The sequence below is a fragment of the Plasmodium coatneyi genome, chromosome 6, assembly GCF_001680005.1.
Source record: "Plasmodium coatneyi strain Hackeri chromosome 6, complete sequence".
Lineage (NCBI taxonomy): Eukaryota > Apicomplexa > Aconoidasida > Haemosporida > Plasmodiidae > Plasmodium > Plasmodium coatneyi.
Window position 1 is genome coordinate 801194 of NC_033561.1, and position 16150 is coordinate 817343.

The 16150-nt window shown below is 44.0% G+C and overlaps 4 protein-coding genes across 4 annotated transcripts; 3 read left to right on the plus strand and 1 right to left on the minus strand.

Annotated features, from left to right (window-relative positions):
* Positions 1-361: 361 nt before the first annotated feature.
* PCOAH_00014480 (Uncharacterized protein) lies at positions 362-5701 on the plus strand (the record flags this gene model as incomplete). Its single annotated transcript, XM_020058257.1, has 13 exons — positions 362-737; positions 847-1006; positions 1170-1243; positions 1385-1603; positions 1726-1911; positions 2029-2105; positions 2225-2437; positions 2599-2815; positions 2968-3021; positions 3166-3284; positions 3427-3976; positions 4106-5392; positions 5586-5701. 13 exons carry the CDS (start codon positions 362-364, stop codon positions 5699-5701), a joined length of 3648 nt encoding a protein of 1215 aa, XP_019913770.1.
* A 1023-nt stretch (positions 5702-6724) lies between these two features.
* On the plus strand, positions 6725-9478 carry PCOAH_00014490 (Uncharacterized protein; the record flags this gene model as incomplete). Its single annotated transcript, XM_020058258.1, has 1 exon — positions 6725-9478. One exon carries the CDS (start codon positions 6725-6727, stop codon positions 9476-9478), a length of 2754 nt encoding a protein of 917 aa, XP_019913738.1.
* A 626-nt stretch (positions 9479-10104) lies between these two features.
* Positions 10105-11175, plus strand: PCOAH_00014500 (Uncharacterized protein; the record flags this gene model as incomplete). The annotated part of the gene is made up of 1 exon (XM_020058259.1): positions 10105-11175. One exon carries the CDS (start codon positions 10105-10107, stop codon positions 11173-11175), a length of 1071 nt encoding a protein of 356 aa, XP_019913786.1.
* A 121-nt stretch (positions 11176-11296) lies between these two features.
* Positions 11297-13516, minus strand: PCOAH_00014510 (Glutamine-fructose-6-phosphate transaminase (Isomerizing); the record flags this gene model as incomplete). The annotated part of the gene is made up of 1 exon (XM_020058260.1): positions 11297-13516. The coding sequence occupies one exon, from the start codon at positions 13514-13516 to the stop codon at positions 11297-11299; it is 2220 nt and encodes a 739-aa protein (XP_019913818.1).
* Positions 13517-16150: the final 2634 nt, after the last annotated feature.

Sequence of the window (16150 nt, forward strand, 5' to 3'; positions counted from 1 at the left end):
TTCATTCATTCATTCATTCATTCATTCAATTTTTTTTTTTTTTTAACACCACGCGTGGCCCCCTGGCATACACACGCATACATGCATGGAACTACTATGATGGCTAACTCGTGGCACAAGATTGTTGCAACTACCCACACAGTCAAAACAAGTTGTCTCTGCAATTCATTAATTGGCGGTGCGATTATTGTGCGTACAGTTCTGCGTGGACTCTCCTGAGGAGGAACACGGGCCATGGTCTACACACAGGGGTGGCGGAAAAGCGCACGGGAGGAAGTACAAACCTCCTGAGGTCAAGCACGAAAATTACGCAACACACACATGACATGCACATATATCCTGCACACCCCACGCTAACCCAATGAACGAGCACGAAATCAACGAACTGGAGGAAATAAGAAACACCATTCTGAGAAAGAATGAAAAAGGGGGGCACTACTACACAACCGTTATTAACACCTTTTTATTAGTTGCCCATTTTGTTCTGTATGCCTCTATTGTCTTTGTGCACTTCTCCTATCGAAACGATGATTTTACGAACTGCTTCCACAAAGCCATTTCCTCTGTCGTTAAGAATGAGTATGCTAGTATCGATGACATAGAAGTTGCTCAGAGGGAATTCTCCGGCATGACTCAAGTGTGCAACTATGGCCGAATTCATTTTTCGAGATATGAGTTGGAGGGGGGCTCCAACTACATCCTATCCTTTTATAATTCGAGTGCCAGTACATATGTAGGTGGGTAGCGGAGCGTATATCAGTAGGAACAACTCGTCTATCCCATTTAGTTACTCGTTCGTTTTTCTCCCTGTGTCTATTTCGTTACTTGTTCTTCCCCCCCGTGCAGACTACTCAGTTGCGTTCCACAAGTTGTTCCATTCGACTATATTCAAGTCCCAATCGAGCATAAGTATTAGTCACGCCTACCACTGGTACGAGTGGCTCCTGTTCCTTTTCCTTAACATGAGCTCGTTCATGGTGGTGTATCGGAAGTGCATCTCTCGGGGGTTAGTTCGTCTTCGACAGGGGGCACGAGCTGCATCAGTTGAATCCGTTGCATCATCTGCATTGGCAGCACCAGTGGCGGTGCTATCAGAAAAGTTACGCCCACCACATGCATACACACAAGCGAAATGCCGTCCCTTTATTTTTTTATCCCCCCTTTACCAGAAAAAAAATGAACATCCTGCACCTCGGCCTAGTTACCCTCATCGACCTGAGCATCCTCTACGAGCAATTTATAGGTACTCAAGGGAACAGTGGGAAAGGGATTCCACGTGCCTATATTATGTGGTTGCTTAATCTTGTGGTGTCTCTGTCCCTCCCCTCTTCCTCATTTTGGTCATTTCGACATTTCGTCATTTTTTTTTTTTTTTTCCCTGTAGACACGGTTGAGAATTACTCTGTGCACGAAAAAGGCGTCGATCTGATAATTTGCTCCTACTACCTTTTCCTCATTTTAATCGTCCTGAAAAAATTGTCAAATCACTGGAAGGTCCTTTTCATCCCGGTGCAAATAATTCGGACAACTGTTGCGCACAACTACATGCTGCTCCTCTTTCTTCTTTCCTTTCTGCTGTTGATACTCATAAATTATTTTTCGAGTAAGGGGGGAGTTTGTTCCTCACTGGGTGTGTGCATGTGCCTTTTCTCCTTGGACGAGCTACTAATGAGTAGTAATATGTGCAATCCTATACTGTGATATACCCCTTTGTATCTCTTCCAGGCGGGGAGAAGCTCAAGGCCTACTTCAGTTCCGTCTTCACCTTCCAAGACGACTCAAAATACAAGAACGAATTTGTATACAACTTTTTCGTTGTTATAATTTACAGCTTTTTTTTTGTGCCCATGATTACAGTTGCTTCCACCGCGACTGCCTTTTTGCTGATAAACAATCATGAGGACCTTTTCGGTAGGCAGTTCGGTGGTCACGTGAGGAATGGGCATTCCACCTCATTCATTACTTCCATTGCGAGGGAACTACACAGGAGCTGCACACATGTTCTTTCACTCCCCTCCCTTCATGTAGATTGTAAACCTCGAAGCAGTCATCTATGGGACAAACTAAGGGAGTACTTTTTCTTCCTGAAGGAGAAAAATGAAACGGTAAAAAAGAGCAGCTTCGTCAAGGGCGAATACTTAGCTACTCCAATAGGGGGAAGTAATAAACAAGCCATAGACAGACGCATAACAAAATGCTTGACTCCACACACATACCTGTACAGGAAACACCCGGACGAAGAAAAGAAATGACCTACGAAGAATACGAAGAGAAGAAAAATAAAATAGACATCCTCAAGATTTGCAGCGTGATTCTTTTTTTTCTTTTTTTTATATTTTTTGTGCTGAAAATATTTTTTGACCAGAATACGATGACCCACCTTGACGTGCATTACTCGCACCAGTTGGGGGCGCCCTTCGTCACGAAGCAGGGAGGGGTAATGCATTAGGGCGCCTAAAATGTGGAAGAGTGTCTGGCGTGACATCGTTACCATGCCAATCTGACCGATCAAACTGCGTTAACTATGTTAACCGCGTTAATCGCGTTAATCGTGTTAACCGTGTTAGCCGCTTTAACTGCCCGCCCCCCCTTGTGCAGGAAAAATCGTTCGACACGCTGACGCACACGTCCGAGTACCTGCAGTTCCTCAGCGCCGTCGTGATAAATAACATAATGAGAAATAAGAAAAACCTAGACAATAAAAAGCTGTTTAAATTGGAAGCGGCCTTCGAGGGACAGAACATCTTTGTTTACGAAGACGTCTTCCACATTTTCCCCTATGACGTGTTGGTGAAGCTCAGCGATGGGAAGGAAGGTAAAGCGCGCTTCGCTGCCGGAGCGTGTGTGCGGGTGGACACAAAAAATGAGCCACACGTCGGTACAATGCGCGTCGTGCGAATATGCGTCGTGCTAATATGCATCTCTTCATGCCGCCCCACGTTGACCTTCTTCTCAACTCCCCCAAAGTGTCGGACGAAATAGCCGTGGAGAATCCCCTACTTTCAGACGAGCCCGTCACAGGTAGGCAGAGGAGAGGGCCATCCCCATGTCTGAACGGGCACGCACCCCGTTATGTGCACCCTGTTATGTTCACCCCGTTATGTACACACCATTATATACACACCGCAACTGCGCTCGCCTTTTCGCCGCTTCTTCCCCACGCAGACCCGCACGCACTGCGCGAATACGAAGACACGCTTGACAACAGAAAGGAAGTCATAAAACACTACGACGCGTATGCCCTACTGTACAACTTTGAGCAAAACCTGTTCATTCTATTAAATGTAACACCAGAAAGTGACTGAAAAAAAAAAAATAAAATAATATGAACGTTCATGTGGACATAGCAAACTTTTTTCTGCATTTTAGCTAGCCAGATAGCTTTTTTTTATTTAATTTTTTTTTTTTTTTTTTTCACCCGGGCAGGCTTCCTTCAATGTGCAGAACAATGGCCTGTTCAGACAAACCAAAGACGTCTTCATCCAGGAGATGACCGAAATTAAAAACCCGCAGTACACAACTAAACTGATCATTCTGATATTCCTCTTAATCGTAACAGCGGGTTATTTCCTACTGGTAATGTACATGCTGTACTACGTGCGGAATCGATTCTTCCTGTTGTTCTTCAGCTTCTTTTTTATCATTTGTCTGTGCTTCTTTGTATTTAATTTTATGACACTGACATCTGTGAGTCACTCGTATGACTACGTTGAGCATATAAAGAACAGGAACATTGCAGACACGTTTAATCTAAACAAGCTGGGGAAATTCAAGTCACTTTTGGACGACCTGTTACGGATAAAAGTGTGCAAATTTTACGGGAATTTGTTTTGTCACATTATTCTTGTTACAATTGTGCTGAAGTTTTATTGCTTCTTTTTTGTTAACTATTTTGCTTCATTTATCAAGTACAAGTTTCACTTCCTTTTCGTGACGGCGTCGGTGTTCATCTTCGTCTGTTTGACGTCCCTCTTGGGTAAGAGAAAGGGGTGAAATGACGGTGTCTGCTACGTTTGCTTCGACCTCCCCACCGGTGTATCACCTCATTACATCAGTATCTGATCACTTCTTCGCGTACTCATCTGATTGCCACCCCCCATCGCAGGCTCCTACACCTACCTGAACACCAGCATAGGCCTGCAAAAATGGACGATGCTGTTTTACCACGTCCAGACGAGCGAAAAGTACTTCGCCTATGAGTTGCTAAGTAGTTTCCTTTTCTTTTTCTTCCTCTTCTACATCACGTCAATATACTTGTACATTTTTTTAAAAAAAAATGAAAACACAGTAACAGTTAAGCTCAAGGAAGATCAGGAAAATTCACTTCCCTTTGACAACCTAGTCCTTCACCATCTAGTCCTTGACGACGATGATATTTTGCTCCACTTCAAGGCCATCCTCTACACCATAGACAAGACCTTCGAAAAGGTGAGGATACTATGGGAGAGGAATCAGGTGGGGCAATTACTAAATCAGCAGATCCAGTGGTATAATCAGTACTGTTATCAAAAGGCTTTGCAGGAGAATATGCTAAATTGGTATGACCCTAATGGATATATGCTTCAGGAGGGGGGTCAGTTCGTTCAGGCGTCTGAACCTGGTGGTTGGTGTGAGGGTGGGGTCGCACCCCAAGTGGGGAATACTGCCGTGGTGAATAAGGAAATGGGCAGTGATCATGGTGGGGTCCCCCTTTCCGGTTTTACCGAACCAATCAACCAGGGTGGTGACCCAGAAATGAACTCCCAAGAGGTGAACATGCAGTCGTCGCAAGGTGAACAAGGGGGAGATCCATCAAATGATGAATCAAGTCTGCACGATGAGGAGGAAGTCGACGTGGTGGTCACGACTTCACAAAACTACAACGAGTTCGAAATGGTCCAGAAAACGCAGAACATGCATTTATTCTTCACGAAGCTGCTGAATGGGAAGTATGACTTTGATTTTTTGCATGATCAACCGGGGGGGAATGCACAGGGTGGAAAGGGCCAAAATGGCGAAACTAAAAAGCGGCTGTTGAATTTTTTCAGAAGAGGGGTTTACGACAAGACAGCAGTCGAGAGGAAGGATAAAAAAAAGGAACAGAAAAGAACTAAGCTGAAACACATGCTAGCCAATTTGGTTGACGATTTGGCTAGTATAGAAAAAATAAAAATATTATTCACCTATATCTTATTTTTGAAAATAAAACGACACATCCTGATGAGGAACATACGCCAAGTGGATAGAGTGACTAGCGAACTGAAGGCCGAATACCAAAACAGAGTCCTCTACAAGAAGCACCTCATCAATTTGCAGCGGAAGATGGCTGACCAGATCGATGAGTTGGAACAGGACATCCTTATACGGAACAAGCTGAAGGGCACCCTCATCCGTGTCATAGAAGACGGAACGTGTAAGGGAGGAGAGAAAATCGGTGTGCAGGGAAACGACGTAGTGCAGTTGCCACGTTACGCAGCAGTTGCCACTTTACGCAGTCGTTGTTGCAAGACCATCCATGTGCAGGTGTCCACACGGGGTCACTTCTTTCTAGGGCCTTGCACCTTCCTAATTATACTTCTCCCTTATTTAACCCCCCCTTTTTTCAGTCTACCAGAAGGATGAGAAGGTCGAAAAGGAGATCAACACCCCCTCGGAGTCGACACCGCAATCTGGCCCAGGCGCTTTGGAAGAGCAGATACCCCCAGAGAAAAAACAAAAATAATGTGAAGCAACATGACATGGGTTTTTACTTCGTGAAGGTACTTCCCTGAAGGAGCTGATTGGCGATGTGTGCAACTCATGTTTGGGGTACATATCCAATTAGAAAAAATGGGATTACATTTTCATGTAGATTTTTTTTTTTTTTTTTTTTTTTTTGTGAAGAGGCTCCTTTCAACTGGCAACAGGTGTGATGTAGCACCAATTAAGTTGGTTTCTATTCGCTTTACGCATCCTTACAAGGTGGGCTTCTGAAGGAGGGGGCTCACCCAGTGGGTCATATCACAATAGTGAGCATTAGAGTAATGACGAACAGGTTACCTTCGCGTGTTGCGTTGTGCATTTCGGAACAGTTGCAGTGCGAATGTGCTGGTTTGTTCGGCTCATATTTCTTTGCGGTCACCCCGAGCCCGTTTTCGCATTTTGCGGGTGAGGCCATCGTAAACACAGCAGCATCAACACATTCTTGTATCGGATTTTTGTTCTTAATACTAGTTGGTCGTGCGTGGCAGGTATATGGCTTATGTAGGCAAGGAGATATTCCTTTTGCCGTTTTTTTTTTTTTTTTTTTTTATGTATTTTTTTTTGGGCTCTATTTTGTGTTTTTCGTTGTGCTCTTTGTTATGCTCTTTGTAGTGCCCTTTTTTTGTGTTTTTTTTTCTCTATTTTTTTTTTCATGTGCGTCCCGCTGGTTAACAGGCTATGATCAGCGAAAGGAGGTCTCTGTGAAACGCCCATTTTGTGCAAAGCATAGCAGTAGTGAAACGAATACATGTATGAGCGGGTGATCGTGTTAGGTCACATGTAGGGACGACGTTTTCTGGCAGATTTGCAGGGGCCCTTCCACCCGGTTGAGTGTACCAGCACAACACAACCCAGTGTGTGCTAATCCGAAAGGGAGAGCAGTTCCCCCCTACACTGTTTTGAATAATCGCTGAAAAACATGTCCTGAGGGAAAAATAAAATAAAATAACTTTTTGTCCTACATGGCCACAAAAATAAGGTTAAAAACGTTGACAGGAAAAAAATGCCCGTGCTAATTGGCTTTCTCCTGTTGCCCCTTCTGTTATTCGATTTTTACGACACACTCAAGTTAAGAAACAGCGCAGATCGTATCATCCACGTGTCTGAAAAGGGGGGCTGTTTGCCAAACCCGTGGTCGTTGAGTCATAGTATAAATGCAAGGCATCTCTTTATTCACAACAAGAATGGATTTGAAGGCAGGCTCAAATTTGATAGGAAGAACGCGGGTGTGCAACGGAGGAAGGAGGAGCTGTTCCTCAGTAGAGACGAACCGGGCTTTGCAAAAAACGAAATGAAAATAGAGACCTTTAAGAGCCCAAGTGGGAATGAATTCCTATGCACCAAACTGGTGATGAATGATCAGGAGAAGAGGTTCATCGTGGACCTGTGCAGTGACAACAGTTTTTTGTTTTCACGGGGGGAAGACATCCTCCTTAAAAGTAATCGTAGCAATGGTGTTGCCCCAACCGAATCGGAGAGGGGACCCCCTCATCTCCTGTTCGGACGAGAAGACGTGCAAAATGTGCACGAAGAGCTCTACCTGAACAATACCAAGGTGGATGTAGAGAGAGTGGTGAAGGCAAAGGAAAGTAGGGAGAAGAAAGTTTTTCAATTCTACCTAATGGAAGAAAAACAAATGGACAAGAATTTAGATGGGATTATCGGATTTGATTTTTTTTCCAACTTTGACTCCTTCCTGTTTGATACGATTCGTATGAAGATAGAGTTAGGTGGGGACGCCGCTTCGAATAAACTACAGGAGCAGTGGGCAAGCACCCCCGATGGGCACTGCCACAAAGTAGACCTACACAACTATAGCAATCACATAAAATATTTCAGCGTAGATGTAAATAACCAGCTGTATAAGGGTCTCCTAGATTCGGGCACTTCAAAGACGCTGCTCATAAACAGTGACGTGAAATTGGAAAGGGAAGACGAACGGGGTGATGATAGCGTCCCTGTAGAGAATATACTAAACCAGAGGTTCACGGTGAGGAAATTAAAAAAGGTTAATCGCTTTGCTATTCTGTCGAAGGAGAGTGAAGTAGGAATGCCCCTCCAAATGAAGGAATTATATGCAAATGAAAATGTGTTCCCATATTTGGACTCCAACGTAGTTTTGCTCGGTTTGGACTTTTTGCTGAACCGCAAGTTCCTCTTCGATTTAAAAAATGGCAAGCTCTACATGTACTGTGAAGGGACTACGTGTTCACCTCACGCTATGAGTGAAGGCAACCTTGTTAGCGGTTCTGCCACCAGTGGGGCAAACAATTCCATCATTGATCATCTGAAGGTGGACCAAAAGTGCGCCGAAATATATGAACAGCTGAAAAGCAAAAAGCTAAGCTTCCTCAATATAACAAACGAGTTAGAAAAAGACAACATAGATATGCAGGATTGTAAAAGCACTAACGATGTGATTAGGAGGTATGCCATAAAGGTTATCTACGGGAAGGAATACCTCCCAAGGAGGGAACCAACTAGGAAGGATCCCGAATTTGAGCAAAGATACAAAGAGATGACTACCTTCTTTAAGAAATTATCCCCAGAGGAAAAACAGAACATGCTAAATAAGATGGTTCACACTTTGAGGAGTGACTACAGAGATGGTAGTTTTGGGGACCCTTCATCTGGAGGAAGTGATCCAACGAATGAGCAACACAACCCCCCGCGTAATAATCACGAGTATGAAAGGGCATCCGAAATAATAGAAAAGTACGTAACACAGGAAATTGAAAAGAAGCAATATTCCTTGCACCGATTCAAGTCTTGCAACGCAAATCGAAGGAATGAAAAGGCAGTGGAAGAAGAATACACCCATTTGAGTGCCCTTTACAATGCACACCCGGAGTTTAGCTTCGAAATATTAAACGACTTTAAAAGGGAACTCTCTGCCCGACGCATCAATGTGAATGCACTGCAGAGTGAAAACGATATAATACGAAAAGTGGCAGAGACACGGGTGTACAACCAGAATGCGAATTCGAACAAGGAGGGTAGAAACAGGAAGAGGAAAAATATCATCGTGAGGAGATTCTCAAATGACGATAATAATATACACACACAAATTATAATTAGACGTAATGGATTGGATCCAGATGACGATGACAGTGAAGACAACACAGAGGAAGGGAAGGACGGCAAGTACCATCAGTATGGCAACATGGAAAGGATGGATGATCTTTTTCCTAACTCCCTGTTTTCAGGAATATTTAAAAATTTCTTCGGGGATAGTAACCGAAGTGAACACTACCGTAGTGGGGGCGACGACACTGATGACGCTGGGGGGGATGATGGAGAAGAGGGTCACCAGGATGGAGACCTACTCTCCGAACTGAACAACTTCTTTGGTTTTGGCAACATGGGGGAAAACTTTTTTAGGAAAAAAAAAAAAAGCGTCATAGGGTTCAAAACGAAGGAACCCACAAATGGAAATGCTGATCCAGAAGGGGAGGGTAAGAAAAAAGGGAACGGCACTTCGGGTGACACTTCGAACGACATTTCGAGCGACATTTCAAATGCCATAAAGGAGGAGAAGGACACGGATATTATCTACCTGCTGAACAAAGTGCAGAAGCTTAATGACGCCAATTTGAAAAGCTTCATTTTGCAATCGCTCAAGAATGACAACGTGCGTAGGATCCTCGTCGACGCGCTGAAGAAGGGCTACCAGAGCGCCCACGAGGAATGCCGCACGCAGGGTGACAACAAGGGGATGTACCTCCTGCAGATGCTGAAGCAAACGGGCATCTTCTGAGGGGGAGCCGTAAATCGATAAATCGGTAAATCGCTGAATTGGTGAGGAGGTCTCTACAAAGATTCTGCGAAGCGGCCACAGGCGCACCGTCGAACCGGTGACCCACTCGTGTGCGGCGCCTTTTGTTCTGTAAAAAATATTTCTTCACTGTTGCTTTTTTTTTTCTCAAATTTTTTCAAAATTTACGCCCCTATCCGAGCCATTTTGCAAATGGGCTAAGCTGTTTACGTTTTTGCATTCTGCGTTTGGGGCGATTTTTTCACCTACATGCTCGTGCGGTGCGCGCTCTCCATGTGACGAATGCCCCTACGCACACGCCCCACGTGGTGCCTTTTCCTTTTCAACCAAACAACATCGGGGGGGCACAGTTGGCCATGCCACCACCCCTGCCAGTTTAATTTATCATTTGTGTTATGTCGTCGCCTTGAGGGGCTCACCAGGAGAAACGCGGGAAAATCACGCAGTTGGGATACCGTTCAAATGAGCCATTTCCTTTGCCCCCGTTGAGCCTACTTTCTCTTAACCCAATTCTTTTTATTTTTCCCCAAGTAGTAGATTGGCCGCTTTTGTCACGGGTTGAAGGAGCAAACTGCTGCATTCTGCCATTCGCTTTTAATTAGCACAACATGAAGCGTATCCTTTGGGAAGGAAAAAGAGGAAGAACCTCCCTCCGCCCGTTCCGCCCGTTCGTAAATTTGGGCTACTTACACAACGTGGGGAGGAAGGACGTGCACACAGCCCGGTACCTCTGCCTGAACAACGACAAGCGGACTCTCAACAAGTTGGCAAATTTAAAAAACATCCACCTGAAGAAAAACACCTGCACAGGCAAAATGGAAATATTCATCGACGATTCGATTTTGTTAACAAATGGGAAGAACGTACTTTCCTTCGAGAGCTTCGATCTGTGCTTTTTGATAAAGCATGAGTTACTGCGAAATAGGGAGAAGATGGATTTGCAGAAAATGCCCTTAACCTTGACGGCTAACAATTTGGTCGATTTTTTGGAGGGGGCGGTACCCCAAGGGGAAGACAAAATGCACACCAAAGAGGAGGATAAAAAGGTGCACTTCCAACAGCAGAGAGCCATCATGGAAAATAAAATCTTTGAAAATTTTCAAAACGATTTAATTCTTTACCAAAATGGACAGCCAAATATGATGGACAGAGTGAAGAAGGGGGGAGAGTCCCAAACGATTGACTTGCCGAAAAGTCTTAATTATGTAGAAAATTACAAAATAAAAAATTTGACGGAGGAAGAAAATAATGTGTACAATAAATACATTTCAATTTTTGAAAACATCCATGGAGTTAAGTTAAAAAGAGCAAATCACTTCGAAACTCCTGTGCAGGATTTTCATGTGGAAGAGAAAATAAAAAATTTGATAAAAAATATGAACAGTTCAGGCATTTTTTTATTTTACAAATGCACACAAATTTTGAATTCCTTCGTTTTTAGTTACCTATTTTTGCATGGGTATATAGGTTATAAGGATGTGTATCGGTGCTGCAACTTGGAGTCCATTTATCAGTTTTTCAAATGGGGTTACGTGTACGACGTGCACGGCGCAAAGGACGCGGGCGCGCTGCTCGCCCTGTCGTCGTTGCGCGTGTTTGAGGCGCTCCTCCGGCGGGAAGAGGTGATGAAAATTGACCAATCAGAATGGCTAATAAAAATGGCTAATCAGAATGGCTAATCAAAACGACTAATCAAAACGACAAAGCGAGATGACCTTGCAGGATGACGAAGTAAGTGGTGATGCGAAATGTGTAGATGAAATGGCCCTACTGCACGAACGGCTTAGTGCTCCCCCTTGACTACGACACGGTGACCGTCTTGGCGAGGCAGCGTGGGCGGTCGGGGTTGTTGCCCCGTGCAACGGAGGTGTAGTAGGCGAGCATCTGCAGGGGGATGACGGCCAGCAGGGGGGTCAGCAGCCCGTTGTTGGGGATTAAAATAATGTCATCGGCAAAGTGCTTGCACAGGTCTTCGTCGTCCGTCAGGCAAATGATGTGCGCACCCCTGGACTTTATCTGCTCACCCGTATTGATCATTACATTTTTGGAGGGGTCATTAAAGACGAGCATAATTACAGGCATGTTTTCTTCCCCACCGAGGAGTGCATAGGGTCCGTGTTTTAAGGCACTTCCAGTAAATCCTTCGCAGTGAATATAAGTGAGTTCTTTAATTTTTAGGGCCCCTTCCAAGGCGATTGGGTAGCTTAACCCGTTTCCCACAATGAGCATCGACTTCGCATTGGTGAGTTTATTAGCAAGCATTTTGCACTTCGCTTCACATGATTTAACAGTTGTACCAGCATATAGGGGAAGTCTATGCATGGAATTGATTAAGGCGCTTACCTTAGAGTGGGAAGAGTGGTAGGTTCCCTTTTTGTTTTGAAAAAACCAAATAGCTATTAATGTGAGGACGGACACTTCTGCAGTGAAACACTTGGTGGAAGCAACTCCAACTTCTCTTCCAGCATTTAGATACACGCCCCGTCCAGTCATATTAGCAATAGTAGATCCAACAGAATTAACAACAGACAACTTTTTTAAATTCAGATCGTCAGCTAATTTACAAGCCTTAATAACATCCCTCGTTTCTCCACTTTGCGATATGAAGATAACTCCTTCCTTTTCCTTCGGGATGACGGAAACGTTGAAGTCTGTAGGATCCATGACCTGGACTGTGTTGAAGCAATTCAAGTAGTGCATTACATACTTTGCAAAAAGTGCAGCATAGTACGACGTCCCACAACCGATCAGCATAATATTTTCAATCTGGGAGAGTTCATCTACGTAGGGATCTAGACCCCCTAATTTTACGGAGCTATTTAGAATGCTAAATCTGCCACCATTATTTAACGTCTTGGATAAGGTAATTGATTGCTCATGTATTTCCTTCAGTGTCCAGTGAGGAAAAGGGTGGGGTGTCTTCTGTATAACAACCTCTGGTATGCTTTCCACTTTCTTATCCATTTTTAGGTCATTTATCTTGTCCTTATTGATGGATAAAATTTCTCCGTTTTTTAGGGAAATGTATTCATTCGTAAACATGAAAAGGGCTGAGTGTTCCGATGCGACAAAAATTTCATTATCCTTGAACCCAATGTGTAGTGGCGAACCGTTCGCCGCAAGGATCATTTCGTCTGGGTGGTCCTTATGTATTATGCAGAAGCTCCATGTGCCTTCCAATTGCCTAATTGCGGAGAGCACTGCGTTTTGGAAACTCTCCTTCTGGTCTAGAAAGTAACCTATCAAATTGGCTACCACCTCTGTGTCGGTGTTAGACTTAAAGGGAATCTTCTTCCCTAATAAGAAGCTCTTCAACTCTCTGTAATTTTCTATAATGCCATTATGAACGATGCTAATCCGTTCGTTGTAGTCCATGTGCGGGTGAGCATTTTCATCCACTTTGCATCCATGTGTTGCCCACCTCGTGTGTGCAATTCCTATTTTATCATTTTTGTGACTAGCAGAATAATTTTCTCTCAGTTTTTCTATAGCGTCACTGGTCGAGCTGCTGGCATACTTGGTCGTCTTTAAAGTTCCATTGGTGCGGCTTATGGTGGACATGCCACAGGAGTCGTAGCCCCTATTTTGCAACACCTCAATCCCATCGAACAGAATTTTCGAGGCGTCTCTGTTGCCTAGGTAGGCCATAATCCCGCAACAGCTAGCTATTTCGTTTCTCATACGTGGGGGGGTAAGAAAGTTCCATCTTTTTTTCTTCCCCCTTTGATCCCCATCTTCTGCGCTGTTTAGAAGCAGGTGCAGTCCACCGATGGTTGCCGCGATGAGGAGGGCCGTCCGTGTGGGGGTGCGCTCACCCCGGTGGTCCCTTGCCCCGTCACCCGTGCACCACAGGGCCAACTGCAAGGGTGCACGTGCACTACCACTGGTACCACCAGCGCAGTAGTGGCCACTTGTGCCTCTCCTCCCATGTGTAAAGCGCGTCTTTCCCGTGGATGCTGAAAACCCATTTTCTATTCTCCTGAGCATTTTGCTCAGCAGGGTTTTGAAGGCCCCCTTCATCGCATCCTGGGGTTAAGCAAATACTTGGGCTGCGAAGAGCGCTATGGCGGGGGCATGCTAACGCCGTATGCTACACCTGGCTCATTGTGCCGATGCTTGCTTTACACCTCACCGAGTGTGTCTAGCAGCGATTGGTTTCGTGCGCGCTTTCGTTCCGTTGGCTGGGACTTTGTTCTTTATCTTTTTATGATTTTTTCCTCCATATATATATATATATATTTATATGTATGTGTATTTTTTATGTGTGCCCGTTTCAGGAGTTATCCTCCACGGGTGTTAACTACGGCACGTGCTTTTTTTTTTTTTTTTTTTTTCCTTACACTCGTGAGTGGCAGGTGTGGAAGTTATTTGCAAGTGGAGGACTTCTCAATGTTTTTCGTACGTGCGGTCATTCTTTTTGCTTTTATTGTGCTTAGTGGAGGAAGCAGAATTGGGAAAGAAAATGGGTACTTCACTAGGAGTACCTCCGTTGGGGCGGTCTTCACGCGCAGTAACAACCCCTTTTTTTTTGCGTGTTAATCCGTGTGTTGGGTGATTTTTTTTTTTTTTTTTCAACCCCCAAGTGTATTGTGCGATTGGGTAACCCTTCCGCGTAGTGACCACGATGGATGGATGGATGGACGTCATCCTTCCCTTCCGCCGCTTTGCGGTAAGGTTGGTGGAAATAATTTTTGGCCAATACAACTCAGTTGTGGTGTGTGTGTGCAAATGGCGACGGCGTGTCAGGGGAGCGCCAGGTGAGCCGCACGGTTTCCCTATTTTCCACATTTGACCCGTCCGCCGCGCTCCATTGGATCGAAGAAAAATGTTCGACTCATCATTCGTGTTGTTTTTACAAAGCCAATATAGGCAATGCTTGACATGGACTAGCCATACATTGGCAAATATGTTTGTGCCATATTTTTGCTTCACATACAAATGGCTATTTGCGTACGCATTGGGTTGAGTGACTTTTTTTTTTTTTTTTTTCGAGTAACAAAATGGGGGAAGGAGGTATAGCGGTACATGTATAGGCATATCTGCCGCCTTCCCGCATTTGCTATTCCATGTGATGAGAAAGGGAATTAAGAAAAACATGGGAATAAATGGTCATGCTCGATGCGGGTGGAAGGGTCCTTTGCCAACTGGTAGACAAGGCTGTAACAAAGGTAGACGCCGTCCTAGGCGAATGTACCATTGTTCATTCCTTCTCTTTGCGCATTGGCGTAGACGGCACACTTAACCATATTTATCAGATTTACTGCTAAGTCGCAATTACAGACAGGGGCACAAAAAAAATTCTGCTCCGAAAGAGCAAACGAGATGAGACTGTTATGTTATCACAGAACCATTTTTTCATTGTTCCATTTTGGCACGTTAAAGTGGGTTTTTTTTTTTTTTTTTTTCTGTTTCTTCTTCCTCCTCATATACATTGCAAGCCCTTTTGCTGAGCCGTCTTTCCAATGAAACAAAATGGCCCAACAAAAATTCACCCCATCTCTTTGCGAATGAAGGAATTACCTTTTCTCTTCCTGGGGGTTAAGAAATTACGCCCCTGGAGTGACAAAAAAAAAAAAAAAATATACGTTCCCTTTTATGGTTATTTTATTTTAACTCCTTTTTGTGGGATAAACGGGTCTAGCACTTCTTCCTTTTCCTGTCCGTCCTGGAAGAAACCACGCAAGGATTTTTTATCTTCCCAAATGACGAACGGTAAAAATGATAGTAAATGGCTACAAAATTTTTATATAGTTTTTTCCATATGCTGCATTAAGCACGCCGGGGCTGCTAAAAAAAGAAGCCAAAAAAAAAAAAAAAAGAAACGTCCACTGCGTTAATTATTAACCATTTAAGAACCCCTAATAGCGGAGTGACTTATTAAAGGAAAAGCAGAAAAATCTTTTCGCTTCTTCGCGCGCGCCATTTTGTAAGCTATGCGCATACGTATTTTGCATGTACGATTTATCTCCCTCTGAAGTGGAGCAGAAAGAGAATACCCGCTCATTAAAAAAAAAAAAAAAAACCACCCCCCTCTTGTTATTATTTCCAAAAAGAAAAAAAAAAAACAAATTGAAAAAAAGAGCAATTTGATTTTTTACCATTTTATGTTCCTCATTTTTTATTAATCCATTTATTGAAATTTTTTTTTCCATTTCTTTTGATGACCTATTTGTATCTTACGTGAGCTTTTTATAACTTGCGTTTGATTTATGTCCTTTCCTTGCGCCTTCATATTTTTTTTTTTTTTTTTTTTTTTTGCGCAAAGGATAGCATACGAAAGGTAGCTTATACCTTGTCGTCTAGCGTTTCTTTCACGCACGTTTGCTAATTTTAGCTTCCCCTGTTGCAACCCTATGTAAATCTGCGCGCATGCAGTCTTTACGCAGGTCCCACCGCGTTTTGTTTGCCCGTCTGTCGTCGCAGGTCTATTCCTGTGCTGCATCATAACTTGTCTTTGCGGGTGAGTCTAACGTCATCGAAGGGAAGCCTCAGCACGTGTGATGCGCGACTGCAACATTTTGTTTCACTTTTGTGCCTCCATTTTTTATATTTTCGTATAATACTTGTGCGTGTCGCGTTACGCAGCTGTGGTGAGAACCCCCTTTTTTGCACAGCCTTTTTCCACCCTACCAACGTGTGGGTGAACTTGGTGTA